Source organism: Hippoglossus stenolepis, chromosome 5, assembly GCF_022539355.2.
Source record: "Hippoglossus stenolepis isolate QCI-W04-F060 chromosome 5, HSTE1.2, whole genome shotgun sequence".
Classification (NCBI taxonomy): Eukaryota; Metazoa; Chordata; class Actinopteri; order Pleuronectiformes; family Pleuronectidae; genus Hippoglossus; species Hippoglossus stenolepis.
This window is the reverse complement of record NC_061487.1, coordinates 11294313-11309982: the sequence shown is the minus strand read 5'-3', so window position 1 is coordinate 11309982 and position 15670 is coordinate 11294313. Positions and strand designations below refer to the sequence as shown.

General features: G+C 38.5%; 3 protein-coding genes across 4 annotated transcripts; all 3 read left to right on the top strand.

Annotated features, from left to right (window-relative positions):
- The first annotated feature begins 1138 nt into the window (after positions 1-1138).
- On the top strand, positions 1139-5102 carry LOC118110038 (troponin I, slow skeletal muscle). 2 transcript variants are annotated; one of them, XM_035157586.1, is made up of 8 exons: positions 1139-1308; positions 2165-2195; positions 2316-2319; positions 2457-2498; positions 2797-2928; positions 3002-3091; positions 4101-4274; positions 4362-5102. In XM_035157586.1, exons 2-8 carry the CDS (start codon positions 2185-2187, stop codon positions 4449-4451), a joined length of 543 nt encoding a protein of 180 aa, XP_035013477.1. In that variant the 5' UTR covers positions 1139-1308; positions 2165-2184; the 3' UTR covers positions 4452-5102. The 2 variants fall into 2 exon arrangements, with proteins under 2 accessions (XP_035013477.1, XP_035013478.1); XM_035157587.1 differs by having other exon boundaries at positions 1139-1352.
- Positions 5103-5305: 203 nt separating this feature from the next.
- On the top strand, positions 5306-10394 carry tnni4b.3 (troponin I4b, tandem duplicate 3). Its single transcript, XM_035157585.1, has 8 exons — positions 5306-5409; positions 6126-6169; positions 6292-6298; positions 7616-7660; positions 7792-7923; positions 8419-8508; positions 9091-9264; positions 9705-10394. Exons 2-8 carry the CDS (start codon positions 6159-6161, stop codon positions 9789-9791), a joined length of 546 nt encoding a protein of 181 aa, XP_035013476.1. The 5' UTR covers positions 5306-5409; positions 6126-6158; the 3' UTR covers positions 9792-10394.
- Positions 10395-11715: 1321 nt separating this feature from the next.
- On the top strand, positions 11716-15593 carry bpgm (2,3-bisphosphoglycerate mutase). The gene is made up of 3 exons (XM_035157581.2): positions 11716-11870; positions 12537-13159; positions 13661-15593. The coding sequence occupies exons 2-3, from the start codon at positions 12559-12561 to the stop codon at positions 13834-13836; spliced, it is 777 nt and encodes a 258-aa protein (XP_035013472.1). The 5' UTR covers positions 11716-11870; positions 12537-12558; the 3' UTR covers positions 13837-15593.
- Positions 15594-15670: the final 77 nt, after the last annotated feature.

The following is a 15670-nucleotide window of genomic DNA, read 5'->3' as shown; positions in this document are numbered from 1 at the left end:
TAGCCCCCCCCACCTCTCTTTCTCTCTCTGTCTGTCTGCTTGTGTGCTTGTAGTGGATGGGCAGAGGGGACATTTAATTATGTGATTGGGAAAATTAAAACTCCAGGACAACAGAAGGGGAATACAAAGTATGGGATGCATATTTGATAATTTATATCATATAAAATATGTAATTTATATCGTTTAAAATCATGGGGGGAGGGGGGGAGCTGGCTCACTAGCATTTAAAGGAACAGGCACTCAAAACAGGTCACTCTGTGGAGGGCTGTTTTAGACAGGGTAAAAAGGGTGCTGTTTTAAATGATCCTTGTGGTATTTTGACCAAAGTATGTTACAGACATTTCATTAAGACCCCAAGGAACCATATCAACTTGTGGTAAAATGGGCATACAATGTCCCCTTTAAGATAATATTTGTGTGTACTTCACTATTCTCCGTGAGGACCTGAGTCACTGAGTGGCCGAGCATTTGACTCCTTGTTGCAACAGAGGCTAGCTCAGCTTACGAACCATCAAGCCTTGACCAGCAGCTGTTCTTGTTCCTCTACTCCCCTAAATACAAACCAGAGTAATCATTGGCTTTGTTCTTAACTACAAGGTGGTCCTGTAACGTGTGCGCAAACTGCAGAAGTCAGTGATCATGCAAATGCAATGGAATAGTGATGTACAGTCAGATGGATTGAGGATATCAGAAATGATGCAAAAAGAAAAAGGAAATTAAATTCTAGCAACAGCAAGATGTCAGACAACATCTCCCAAAATAAATTAGATGGACCATAGATGTATTTCCAAACGAATACCAATAAGAACATTTTTCATTTTCAAGACAGCTGATGTGGCCATTTTAAACACAGATATGTAATATTGGAGTTGGCAGCACTTTAAGCACGTCTATGGCATGACATCTCGAAATGCAGTAGAGATACTGTAGTTTGAAACCTTTCTTCAGTTTGACATCTTAAAAACTTGGCCCAAACTCCATCTGGTCAAGACACTGACCCAGCCTGAGTGTGGTCAGCCCTTTAAATGCTCCCTGCCACCTCCAACAGCAGGTGCTGTTGAACCCAGGCCAGATGGCCCAATGTTTAGGCCCATAAATGCACTTTTATGACCCCCTTTCCTGTCTGAATATTGTGGAGATGCCTCGTACACTAGTAAATGTCAGTGTTGGTGGACACACAGAAGCAGTAGCACAGATAGCAAGGGGTCTATTTTCGAGAGCCATCCGCATTTGGCACAGACACTATAAATCTGATTTTTCTCCACCGCTGCCCCTTCACACACACTTTCCCCGAGGAGCTTCACTAAGGTACGGAGGTGCTCTTCTGATACTTATGGATAAGAGTAGATTGAGTGAGTATAGGTGATGTGAAATGGATTCTGTGATTAGGAAGTATTCTTTCAGCATGGTCAAATCTACTGGTATCTTAGAATCTGTAAAAGCTCTAACGCAGAGGTCTTGTGGTTAAAACTTTAACAACGAGCTGAAAATTGTCGTCCAACATGCCTGTGGATTATCTGGCTGTTCACCTTTTTTGTCACCTATGCAGAGAAGCTCGTCTGTCGTGTTAACACCAGACTCAGAATTTGTCTTTTAGTATTTTTCATACTTAGATTTATCTTGTAAGAATGCATATTGCATGTAAAATTACATTGCAACCGCATTTATCATTACTTAACAACTAACATTTTTCAAGAACAGAAAAAATAAAATTCTGTTGGTATCATCTATGGGTTGCATATCATGTGGAAAATGACGATGACAATGTAAAAAATGTGAATCATCATAAAAATCTTGCACACAATTTTATACGAACACAATGTTATCGAACATCCTAAAGGATATACGAAACTTAGAAGATCCTCTAAAAGGAAAACAATTAGGGGAGTTAACTATAAATACCGGTGTGCAGCTGCAGTTTTAATGTGTGAATAACTGTTTGGAGTGCATGAAATACTTTGACCAGGGAAGCTCATCAATCTTCAGTGTCGGTTCTCAGTTCAACAGGGTTTCAATGTGGAGGGAACTTACTCTATTTGTAATAAAGTGCACGAGTGTTAATATTTCCTAAGATTCTGCTTCACATATATTGTATATTCTTTTCTTGATTCAAAAATAGTTGATAATGTAAATTATGCAGCTGCCTTTATTTTCTGTATTTCAGTGTGAGAGTTTAAGACAATCATGGCTGATGAGTGAGTATGATCGCTTCATGTTGTTTGCAGTGACAGCTTCAAATTATAACGTAAAACAAAGTGTTGACATGTGTTGACGTGTTTTCATGTATTTTCTCCCTCTTGTTTATGCTCCAACAGAACTGTAAGTATCTGTATTTTAAACCCTGTTTTCAGGCCTATGTTTCTCTTTTAAAGTCATTTAAATAATCATACATACCAATTTGATATCATTCACAACAAACTGTGTATTGAGGATATGAAATGTTCTTTAAATTCTAGAAAAAATCAAAGATCTCCTCCTCTCGACGGCTGGGGTTGAAGGTAAGCTTTTTATATTTAATATGTTTTTTTAAACTATATTTAATAAGAAGGATTGGAGATAATAGAGAACATATCTTAGTAAACCATAGTCAGCACACTTAATAATGGTAGAAATGTTTTTTAAGTGTGTTAACAGTCTTATTTACATATATGGTATTCAGATGATAACTAGTTTTAACATGAACTTATGGCTGAGTTGTATCATAGAAATGGTTGAGAATTCCTACATTTATTTGGACATTTAGTATATTGTTCTTGCTCCAGTAGGTCTAGAGATCCATTAAACTGTTTTCCTCAGATCAGACTGTTGACAGTTGCAGCTCAGATGCTGCAGGAGGAGACGGAGCAGAGGATGAGGGAGAAAGAAGCTGTTCTGGCAGAAAAACTTCCTCCTCTGAATATGGCTGGTCTGTCTTTGCAAGATCTGCAGGTAGGAAACTTCATTTTAAAATGTTTTTGTCTCTATTTGAGTCGTTTTCTCAGTCAACCATGTTCTTTTATAGGATCTGTGCAAAGACATGTACCATAAGATTGATGTTGTGGACGAGGAGCGCTATGACATCGGCCTGAAGGTTTCCAAGAATGGCAAGGAGGTGAGACACGTCAACAATGAATGGGAGGATTCAGAGATCCTTGTGGAAATGTTTTTAACCTTAGTGCGTACAGCGCCCTCTATGTGAGGACAAGGTCACTGCAGGAAGGATCTAAAAACGATCCAACACTGCTCTCTAGTGGCAGCTCTGACCACACCAAGACATAACTGAATCTTATTCATGAGGCCTGCTCCTCTTCTTCAAATAGAAAAATAAACTAACGTGATCATTTCAGAACATTAACAGTCAGCTTGTGACTTTATATATGCTTCAAGAGTCACATTATTCAACTTGCTTATACAACAAGGCAGTAAATTGAATTACGACACTGATATGAATGAAATACAAACTCCCACACAGTTATATTCTATATTAGAGTTAAACCAATTATACATTGGGCGATGATTGGCTATTAACGGCTATTAATCAAACATAGAGTTGAAATACCATTGGGTTTACTGCTTCCTAACCAGAGGTGAATACATATCTGTAAAAGTAGCAATCACATTTTTCCTTGAACATTTTATTTATTCTTTATCGTACAATGCTATATCATGCAAATTCGTTTTTTTTAAACATCAGTGTATTCGAGACAGAGTTTCTATGACATTAGTTGAATCAGCATTAAAGAGATATGAAGGAATCACGAGTTGTTCATTTTAGAAGAAGTCAAATTATCCACAACAGCATCTGAACAATTTGGTTTAGTTTATTAGATTTAAAAATATCTTGACTCAGTGTCTACTTGTTTCTTCCAGAGCGTTTAACTACATCTTTCTTGATATGGGTAAATTCCATGTAATGAGGAAAACTGAATACTGAATATCTGGAGTTTTTCTTTTTCAATGAATTTTCAATGGTCAGCTCTCAATTTAGGATTAATTACAAGCAGATACATTGATAAAAGCCAGTTTTATAAATCTATTTATGGATGGAGGATAGGTGAACTTATCTTCATCAACCCCACGAAGTCATACAAAGTCTTTCTATCTCACGACCCTGTGCCTAGATTGACGACATGAACCTGAAGATCACTGAGATCCAGAGTAAGTTCAAGAAACCGACCCTGAGGAGAGTGAAGATCTCGGCTGAGGCCATGCTGAGCGTCCTGCTGGGCTCCAAACACAAAGAGTCCATCGACTTCAAAGCCAACCTGAAAACGGTCAAGAAGGAGGAGGAAAAGGTGAGTCTGGCTTTTGCTTCTGATTCTGAAAAACCCAGAGTGGTTCTATTTTGACTGGTCGTCCATGATATGTTGTGTTTTCTACAGAAAGAGGAGGTGACTGACTGGCGTAAGAACGTGGAGGCCATGTCGGGTATGGAGGGCCGGAAGAAGCTGTTTAACGCCTCTGGAAACTAAAGAAACATTTTATTTTCCAATATTTTAATAATCATTTCAATAATTTCTCATTATTGAGATACATTTTTAACATAACCCACCATCTGATGTATATCATGTAGATTTGTGAATTGCTATATGAGATTAACACCCATAAAACCAGGATTATCTTGGAAAAACAACAGTTAGTGAATATTTTAAAAAGGGGCTGTTTAAGCTTCATGTGGTTTTAACTTAAAAGAATAGATCAAAAATAATAAATGTTTTTTGACACATGTTGTTTTACTCTTGTTTGGTGATGACTTGACTTTAATATGCTTCAGTATTAAATAATGTGTAATAGTGATGCAGTGGTTGTTTGCTGTAGTTCTCCACTGTAGCCCTCAGATGGCAGTATAATTCTTTCAATGTGTTTATTATGTCAACTAACTACTGAGGATCTGTGAGGACTGTGTCCCTCATAAATCCACATTATCTGAATTATCTGTTTTGATCAATTGCCATTTAGTTTGTCAGGCATCCAATTTGACAATTTATACCAAAATTAAATACTAAGATTGTAGTTTATATTAAAGTTAAAGCAGTGAGAGTATTTATCTTCATATTTTGCTTCTGTTGTTGATACAAAGTTGGAACCAGCAATGATCCCTCAATAAAAACACATCAACCCTGTCTTGATCTCCTCCACTGTGTCATCTGATAATCAGGATTGTGTAAAGACTTTCATTTTATTTCATACACGTTACATTGGATTAAAGCTCTGTCTTCACAAAGTAAACATCGCAAGTGAACAGTCCCAACGAGACATTTAACACCTCATACATATGAGATGTGAGAGACGCGGCACAAGAATGGTGAGGACAGTGAGTCTATTTTAGTGAGCCACTCACATGAGCGCTGGAATCTATATATGCACCTTCTTTCTATCTTCTCAGCTCAGAAAAAGACGCCTGTGAGTATTTGTCGACTGCTTTGTAAGGTAAGAATTCTTATTACAAGATATTTATTTAAAACAAAACTAAGGCTTTTTATTACAGCACACTTGGCAGGAACTGTATCAGTAACTGATGATACTCCAACTTCATCAGCAAGAATAAAAGAGCATTTATATTCAAACCAGTTATAATTTCTAACAATTGCATGTAGTTTTTAAATGAAGTATATATTGTTTCAAAATATCTTACACGTTATTGGGGGGAGGGTTTCTTACAGTTTTAAAACCCGCCGCGTCCCTCTGATCTCGAGCAGAAGTACAAGTTGAAGTTAAACAACAAATGAGATTTTAAAATTAGATTTTTGTGTTTTACTTTTTTACACCAGAGCTGTTTACGATTGCTCATATTGTTTTATTTCAATGTACTAATATGGAATCAATATTGTTTTTTATATTAAAATAATCCTGACTTTGGTCTATGTGCACATTTTTGATTGATGACTTGTCAGGTGATTCTAACTATTTTTGGCATTGTTTAAAATAGTATTGTTTAAGTCACCGGTTTGACCTTTATGCTATGTCATAACTTCTTTGTATCCGCTACTATGATTTAGAGGTTTTCTAATGTAGAACTGATGAAAACTGATGGTCGCTTTTTTCCCAATTTCACAAAGTAGATGAACATGTGTATTTATCTACTATTAGGTGTATCTAATCTCTATTTACATACTTACAAATGTCTTTCTTTTTTCCAATGACAGATTTAAGAAAGGGAGACTCACTAAATTGCAACCATGTCTGAAGCGTAAGTAGTATGATCCAGGTCTCATTAACACTTTCATCAATGTGCAATGTGAAAAGTTTTACTCACTCTACTTTCTCTCTCTCTCTCTATGAATTATTTACACCATCGTCCTAAATGGATAGGCCTGCGGTGAGTTGACTTTTTGACAATTAAACAATTTATTTCATTGATTGTGACACTCAGGTAGTAAGCTAGGTGTCTTACCAGCCAGGTCTGCAGAATTTAAATGTGTTTATATTATTTGTTTACAAAAACTAACATGGTTAGTTAAAAAAAACATGGTTCAAAGGAATAAATCATATAAGAGAAGGGCTTTAGAAATAATAACCTGCGGCCCCGACTAGCAAGCAGGCACACTCAGGCTAAAATTCTTGGTGTCACATTTGATTCCCGTCTGAATTTCAAAGCACACATTAATGAAATCATTAAATCCTGCTACTTCCATTTACGAAATATTTCCAAATTTAACTCAATTCTATCTCTCCCTAACTTAGAAAAGCTCATACATGCCTTTGTCTTTTCCTGCCTGGATTATTGCAACGCCCTGTATACAAGCCTTAGTCACACCTTAGTAACTTGTTTGCAGCTTGATCAAAATGTTGCTGCTCATATTTGAACTAAAACCAACTGTAGGTCTCATATCACGCCATCTTTGCATCCCTCCACTGGCTTCCAGTTAAACTCAGAATTGATTTTAAGATTATTTTAATAACTTTTAAAGCTCAACATGGGCTGCTGCCCCCCCCCCCTACATTTCGCAGCTCTTGACTCCCTACAATCCCAGTCGTAACCTAAGATCGTCCAGCCTGCCCTTGTTAGCTGCCCCTAAGGTCAAGGCTGGCTACTCAAGGTGACCGTGTTTTCTCTGTCAGGGCCCCGAGGCTGGACCACCTGCCTGGTGAGATTAGGCTCGCCAATTCACTACCGACCTTTAAATCACTTTTTAAAACATATTTTTTATAGGAAAGCATTTTTAACATGAGATTTGTAATGCTGGTACTACTGTGTTGTTTTAATTTACTTTTATTAAAACCACATTTTATGTAGTTTCTGAAATATGACAGCTTTTGACTCTCCTGCCTATGAGAGTAGGTATTTAGTTTAGTATTAAAACAGGCATAGGGGTAATGATGTCTGATCTACTGAGCGGGCCGCATGGCTTTCATAGCACTGCCATACAAGCCAGTAGCCAATCAGATTTACCTTCAGCCTCAGCGTACTCCCTCAGGTTCGGCTTTTAACGTAATTGCGATTAAAAGGCTGAAACACCTGATGACGCCGAGGTACAATTGAAGACTATCATTATTACCCCTCTATCATTGCCTCTGCTGAAGCCAGCATGCTAACCACCCAGCCTAAGTGTTAATTCAACACTTAGTCACAAGGAAATGTCTTAGGTTATCCATTGTATTTAAAAAACTGAACTGTACATTTTTTCTTTTACAGAAACCAAAGCCCAAACTCTCAGCCTCTCGGAGACTGTTCCTGAAGGTATCCTCATTGCTTCTGTGCGCTAGTCTTGGATAGTGTTGTACTAGAATTGACATGCTTTGAATACTGGAATCCATACATTGTCTCCTTGGCCGAAGTGTAATTCTGTGCGCTTATGTGCTATGCACCAGACCAAACTGCTGAAGAAGGCCATGACTATGCTGGAGAGTGAAAAGCAATTCAAAAAAGATGACAGAGTGAGAATCCTTTCAGAGAGAGTCCCGGACCTCCAGCTGTCAGGCCTGTCTCAACAGGATCTACAGGTATGAAGCATTTGAATCCGCATAAGGATTCTTTTTTGTGTTAACTCAGATTAAATCACATGATTGTTTTAACATTTTAAATCTGTCACTTCACCCAAATCCCCTTTTCCCTCTATTCCAAATGGTATCTAGCCACAAGCAATTAGGTTTGGTTTTATTGGCCGAGGTTTTTGAGATAACCACTGAGACGTTTGCAGCCTCCAAAATACAACTGAGGTCAACGTAATTTTGTTTATGGGAACAAATATCAATTAAAAACCCCAAACAAGCCATATCTCTTGCCATGAACAATTAGCTTGAAAAGTCCATAGACCTCAAAATCAACTATTTTAATTCTGACCCCGAGGTTAATCTGTGTATTGTACAAATTATGCAGAAAAACGCTGCATGTCTTACATAGATTTATGTTTATGATATACAATATTTTCTCATGCACATGCCGTAGCGTGACTGTGCAAACTTTAAGTCTAATGCACTCAAGGTTTCTGTCCACAGACTATTTGCAAGGAACTACACCAGAAAATTGACGTGGTTGATGAAGAGCGCTACGACATTTCTTCAAAAGTGACGAAAAATGGCACAGAGGTAGGTAATATTTGCAAATAAACATTTTAACTTTATCCTCCTTCACATAGTCTTCAACCTGCAGTGCAGAAGGTTTATCTCCTCCTTCTGGCAAATCCACACCAGCCATAATCTGTGTTTGTCCTCAATGTAGATCATTTTCTTTTTCAGACCAAACACCAAGTTTATTTTTAAACGGAGCATCACAAACTGTTGTTGGACGCTTCCAATGTTTTTCTTCCCTGAACATTTTTTCTTAATTACTGTAGCTCACGTCCTCTCCAGTGCTATGGCTGCTCAACTCTTAAGCACTGGCAAACCAATCATTGGTTGAAATTAAGTGCATCATAAGAAGAGCACTAGTGCAGCAATATCACCAGACACTGGATTTAAAACTATGCTGAAATATTCATATAGATAAACCTGGTGCTGAAAGGCTTTATCAGTTTATTCAGTCTCCTTTGGCAAGGGCGTGAATCTAACAGACATAAACAATAGCTTTAATCATCTTACAAATTTAAGGAATACATACTCTGTGTTCAATGAGAAATTTGTATTTGAAGGCACTGTTGAAAACGGTTTTGTCCTTCGTGTGGGTAAAAGATTCAGGACCTGTCACAGAAGATCTTTGAGCTGAAGGGCAAGATGAAGAGACCAAACCTGAAGAGGGTCCGAGTGTCTGCTGACGCCATGCTGGGAGCGCTGCTGGGCTGTAAGGTCAAGGAGTCGGTGGACTTCAAGGCCAACCTCAAGACTGTGAAGAAGGAGGAGGAGAAGGTAAGATTTGAAACTGCAAAACATCATGGGTCTATTGACCTAATCCACTTACTATCAGTTCTGCTTTGGGTCATGTATTAATACAAGCAATCAAATAAACAGTTACAAATATATAAAATAATTCAGAATCTGCACAGATGAGACGATTTAAATTTTTTGATTAAAGCTTTAATTCACTGAATCCTCACCGCTGGTTTGACTTTATATTTGGGGATTGTACAATGACATAACATTCATACTGACTACTACGCTACTACTGAAGCTAAAGAAATGTATTTCTTAACATTTACAAAAAAAAGTTGGTGGGGTTATTGAAATAGATTCAGATTTGACCTAAAATGAAAATATTCATATTACCATGGATGTATCCTTAACAAATAATTGTGTTTTAATCAGAATTCAGTGATGCAAATGTTTTTTAATACTTTTTGTATACACAGAAAGAGGAGGTGACCGACTGGCGTAAGAACGTGGACGCCATGTCTGGTATGGAGGGCAGGAAGAAGCTGTTTAATGCTGGACAGTAGATTTGAAGTGAATATCTTCTGTAGCAGGTAGAAGCAGTGAAGCATGTGACTATTGTTCACTTTATAATGAAAGTGAAAGTGAAGACCAATGTAACCATTATGTTTCATGTTGGTGTTTCAATTGTTTGTAAAAATGACAATAGTGAACATATGAATTTTATTGCACTTCTTGATTGTTTACATATTGTTTTTTAACATTATGATGTAATGTTAACTCTAATATGAAAAAACATATGTATTTGATGTATTTGAGCAGTTGTGCTTTTGTAGTTCTTAGCAACTTTGTGAGTTCATGAACACAGCACCACTGTTTGCTGTCCATATCTATAATTAGCAATAATCAGAGGGAATGCAAATGTATTGCCTCTCCTGAGTCATGCAAACATAGAACTTGGAGAACAACATTTGCATTTCTTCTTGTGTTTTCCGCAAGGACACTTTGCATGTCAGATTAGGGGACAGATTCCAGGGACAGCTAATTTTGGCAGTCAACTGTTCATGGAGTCACATCAAGGTGAGCGTCCCATGAAAATGAATGTGGAGTTAATCCGCTGACATTGTGATGACAAGAAGCAAATAATAAAATCATTATGGCTGACATTGCTCCGAGAAGAATGGTCATCTCTGCCTTTAGATGGAAAACAGTTCTCTTTACTGTACTGTTAAAGTATACTGGTATAGGTCATGCAACTTTTTCATAAGTAAATCTACTGTCAGAGATTCTAACATTCCTTTTTAGGTCACAAGCACACACATCCTACCTGTTGACTTCTCTCATAGTATATCAATATAATGATGTAGAATATTGTAGACCATGATACACTCATTTTTGGTCAATGTTAGTGTTACATCAAATCTCAAGTAGGGCTGTAAATGATTATTATCAATTAGGCTATTGATTTCTTTTTCAGTTAATTGCTATAAAATGGCCAAATATCATATCAGATGAAAATTGTCATATCAGTCTATAACAATAAATGTCACATTATGACTTCTTTTAAGTTTAAAGACTGAGGTTTCTGCTCAGTTAAGGTTAAGGGTTTAAACTCTTCTATTTATGAACAGAGAATGAGAAACACATTCTTTAACATTTCAACATTTAACTGATTTCTCAGAAAATAATTAATGTTCCTTGAAGAAAATCAGGCTTGTTAAGGTCTGATATTTCTGGGTGCCATTCGGTGTGGATCCAAATCAAAATCAGGATCTACTGAATTTATATGTAATTTCATAAGAAAACTGTTGGGCCTTGGTGGAGCGATGTGCCATTCCAGTTATTGATATTGTCTTATTGTCCAACCCTATGAGAAATAACCATCCTCAAGCTTCCAAAGCCCAAGATTTATATGAATAGAACGAAACACCCAATAATTGAGATAGCTTTGAAAAACGACAGAAGAAAATATGAAAACATTCAAATCGAAGATGCTGAGACCAGAGAATTTTTTCTAACATATGACTCAAACAAAACAGCTCATGGATTATCAAAATATTCATAAGTTGCTCTAAAATCAAAGGTTTAAGGGTATAAGGTCTCTTAAATGGCCACTGGCTTCAACACATGAACCGTTTTATTCTGAACACACATTTAAAAACTTTTTCCTTACTTAGCTTCACTATGTTGGCGTTAAAGTGACAGTTTCTCAAACTTGAAATTAAAATATCATCATTGTTTTGATACAACTTAAAACACTGACAGTTTAGATCTTCCTCACATTGACACTGTCACACGTCTGTCTCCAGTTTAACATACAAACACACACTGTCTCTTATCTGAGAGCAGCAGTGTTCCTCTTACAAACACCATGAAACCTCTGTGAACTGCACAGTGAACAACTGATCTCTCTTCATCCATGACTGACACGGTCCCCGCCCCCCTGCTCTCTAACACTACGACCATTCCTAATATGGGCATACGGTCTGACAAACGTACCGCCCACACGCTCGAGCCGCCACTCTGATTGGACGCTTTGAACGTCGATCACTAAGCCTCTGCAGGGTTGCTGTGCATGGCCTGGAAGTGTCAACACTCACCGCGGCTCCACAGACATTCAAAGCCGAATTTCACATCATCTGAGGGTAAGACGACGTTTTGAATACGTACTCTGGGGATTCTGGGACGAGGGGACCACATGACTGTTTGTTTTTTACACGTAGGGTGGGTTATAAATAGAATAAACGCAGTACTAACGGTTATTTAGCAGCACGCCGATCCATTCATTCAGACGCGCTAAAAAGCTGTTGCAGCATGAAATGGGTTCGGGGATATTTGCTTATTGTGTTTAGCTACAGTAGTTAAGCTGCTGTTGTTTTGTGTCCAGTATATGTACACTCAAGTATAAGGTGTCTGTATTATAAATACCCGACAGTGTTGTTTCTGTGTTTTAAAATGTGTCAGGATTATTTGAGAATTAAGAATCAAATGGAGATGTTGCCATGAAGCTATGTGACAGATTTTCTGTATTTGTGATAAACTCTTCCTCTGTTTTAAAACCAGAGAAAGTCTGGATCATCAAAATAATTTGTCTGATGTATTAACTGATGGGGCTGTAGCTATCTGCCCTTACACTGTCACCTCTAACCTTTTGCTGGCCTCAAGTCCCTGCTCCTGAACTCGGATCAGATACACACCCTGGCACTTACTGACGCCATTACATTGTGCGATGCCAACTTCTGTTTAGGTTTGTTTTCACTTCTGCTATCACTGTCCGCATGATCAGTTTCAATACTACTGAATGTGTGCAGGGTCCTGCTGCCGGTACTTCGGATGTCCAAATACAAACTGTTTCTGCTGAGGCATGGAGAGGGGGCCTGGAACAAAGAGAACCGCTTCTGCAGCTGGGTGGACCAGAAGCTGAGCGACAATGGGTTGAAGGAGGCCCAGGACTGTGGCAGGCTCCTGAAGGAACAGGGCTACAAGTTCGACTTGGTGTTCACCTCCATACTGAGCCGCTCTATCCAAACCGCCTGGCTGGTGCTAGAGGCTATGGGCCAGGAGTGGGTACCTGTCGTCAAGTCCTGGAGACTGAATGAGCGACACTATGGCTCCCTGATTGGCTTGAACCGTGCAGAGATGGCTTTGGAGCACGGAGAGGAAAAGGTGAAGTTGTGGAGAAGGGGCTACGACATCACTCCGCCTACGATCGAGGAATCCCATCCTTACTTCCTGGAAATCTACAACGACCGCAGGTACACCACTTGTGACGTGCCGAAGGAGAGCCTTCCCCGAGCAGAGAGCCTGAAGGAGGTGTTGAACAGGCTGCTGCCATACTGGGACAGCACTGTGGTGCCAGAGATAAGGAGAGGCAGGACTGTGCTGGTTTCTGCTCATGGAAACAGCTGCAGAGCCCTGCTGAAACATCTGGAAGGTATGCAACTGAACGGATCTCTTATACACATTGTTCTCTCAGCTTTTGTTTTTGAACTGTGAATGCATGAACCCCTTTTTACGAGCTCTTTACAAGCTGCTGTTTCTATTCATCACAGTCAGTGAATTGGGTTGGACACATTTCAGTTCCAGAAATGGCAGGCTGAACTTGTACAAAAAGGCCAGTGAGTTTATGTTACATTAGGCTGTGGCTGTGAAATCCACGCTGACCTTTCCTCACACTCGTAAGCTGTGGGGGCTACATGGGTCCCAGGCCACTCAGTAACTTAACACATATTGACTCTTACAAAATGATATGCAACACAGGATCTGCACAGTCTGCAACTGTGCTATTGTGATTTGGCAATTATCTAACTGTCTGGCAGCTTTCCTAAATGTAATGTCATCACATTGCACTCATGCATGAATGAAACTGTCAGCAGGGTTGGTTGTAGTTACTTCGCTCAGCATGATTTTAGTGTCACTGCCCTTGTTTCAACAGGTATATCAGACGAGGACATTGCCACCGTCACTCTGCCCACAGGGATACCTGTGCTGCTGGAGCTGGATGAAAACCTCAGGCCTGTGAAACCACGGCAGCTCTTAGGAGACCAGGCGAAGATTCAGGCAGCCATTAAAAAGGTGGAGGACCAGGGAAAAGCCAGACCATCAACATGAATGCACTAAACTGGCTGTGAGACTGAATATCGCTCTGCTCATGTCTCTTCAGAGTCTCTTTAAAATACTCAAACTTTGAAATACTCAAAAAGTAGACGATACCAACAGCATCAATTTATTGTTGGTACGATGAAAAGAACAGGAGTACGTTTTAAACCCCATTAAGACCTTGTATTAATGTCTCAGGTGATCAGATCACAAGTGGATGCTTTAAGTAACTAGTACTTTAGTACAAAGTATTTTAGTATCAGTGTTTCCCATACTTGATTTATGTGTAACCACCACCACAATATCTCTCGCTCTTTATCTCTACAGACACACACTCACAAATGCATTGACAATGTTCCGTCTGTGTACTCGGATTAGCTAAAAAATCATAATTTGATCTTTGTCAACAGGAGTGACATATGTGATGCATATGGAACCAGAAAAGTTTTTTATCATCAGCGGTCACTCTTGATGCATGTGGAGACACACTCTAATATCAGGTGTGGACTGTCGTACCTAGAGAAATCCACTTGAGATCGGCTCTCTTGAGACATGTGAAAAATACCAGGTCTGAACGGGGCCATACTGTGAAGTTACTGTATGTGATACAGGATGTGGGTGATACAGGTCAGACTGATTCTTCTGGCGCAGGAGGAAGTCCGGTGATGTACTGTAAATGTTTCAGCACTGTGTTATGTGTAAGCACTGAGCAAGTGATTGGTTCAAATGTAAATTTTAAGCTAATTGTCCCCTACATGACTGTATGGGGACCCTAAAGTTGTTATTTATTTACTTATTGACTAATGTACAGATTATTAGTAATGTGGTGAAGATTAAAAAAAGATCCTGTTCAGGCAGAAGAAAATTACGCTGCGTTGCTAAATGATGCTTTTCTACACTGATAAACTTATAATATTATTACTTTGCATTTTAAACCTGTGCCTTCGCTATTAACTCAGTGCTCAAATGAAGTTATTTGTGACCTTGTGATTTTATTTACTCTTAACAAACTTTACCTCATAGTAAGGCAAACTGGAGATTGGGGTAACTGAGCCACAGAATGCTGTGTAATTTAAAATGTCCTACTTAAAATTGTAAGTATGACAGCTGAAGTGGGGAATCTATTAGCTTTATTCTGTATAGTACATTAAATCTTGAATTTAAAACAGTGGCTGACAAATGTGGTTGTGTGTCATATTTGGAGGATTTTAAATTTGTCTCCTCATTACAAAAAAAGGAAAAACCATGAATTGTAAGTACCATTATTTTGGATAAATATAATTGCAGTTAAACTGCAAACAAAAAGCACTATTCTGATTTGAATTTTAAATTATAAAGTATTGTCATACATGTGCAATTATATGATGTTGAGATGTGGGTGAAAATGTTACAAACTCCTTGTGAGTCTGCACATTATCTCCTACCGCACTATCTTGTCCTATTATGTTGTTGCGGTGTGTGGTACAGGCTACTGACTTGTATGTTTCATTGTGTCTATTGTTTGTAACTGCACTGTGTATCATTTGTGTTTTCTGTTGTTCGCTGTGTTTCTTTGCCACCGTTAATGTGTACACTGGTCTGTTAGGTCAACAGAGGAAGGAGGATAAGTTAAGAACATATCTGTTTGATACTAAAGGGTAGAAAAGACTCATATATTTGTAATTTGATGTAGGATCATGATTTAATACCTTCCCTTCTGTCTGCACCTTATGTATCATGAGAGAATCATCATGATGGAATAAAGGGAATAAATATTTCCTAAAATGTTATTTTTCATTTCTCTGTTATAGTCAAGCTTCACTCTGTCAGATAATTCATCGTTTGGCAACAGCGCAGTGTCTCAGAT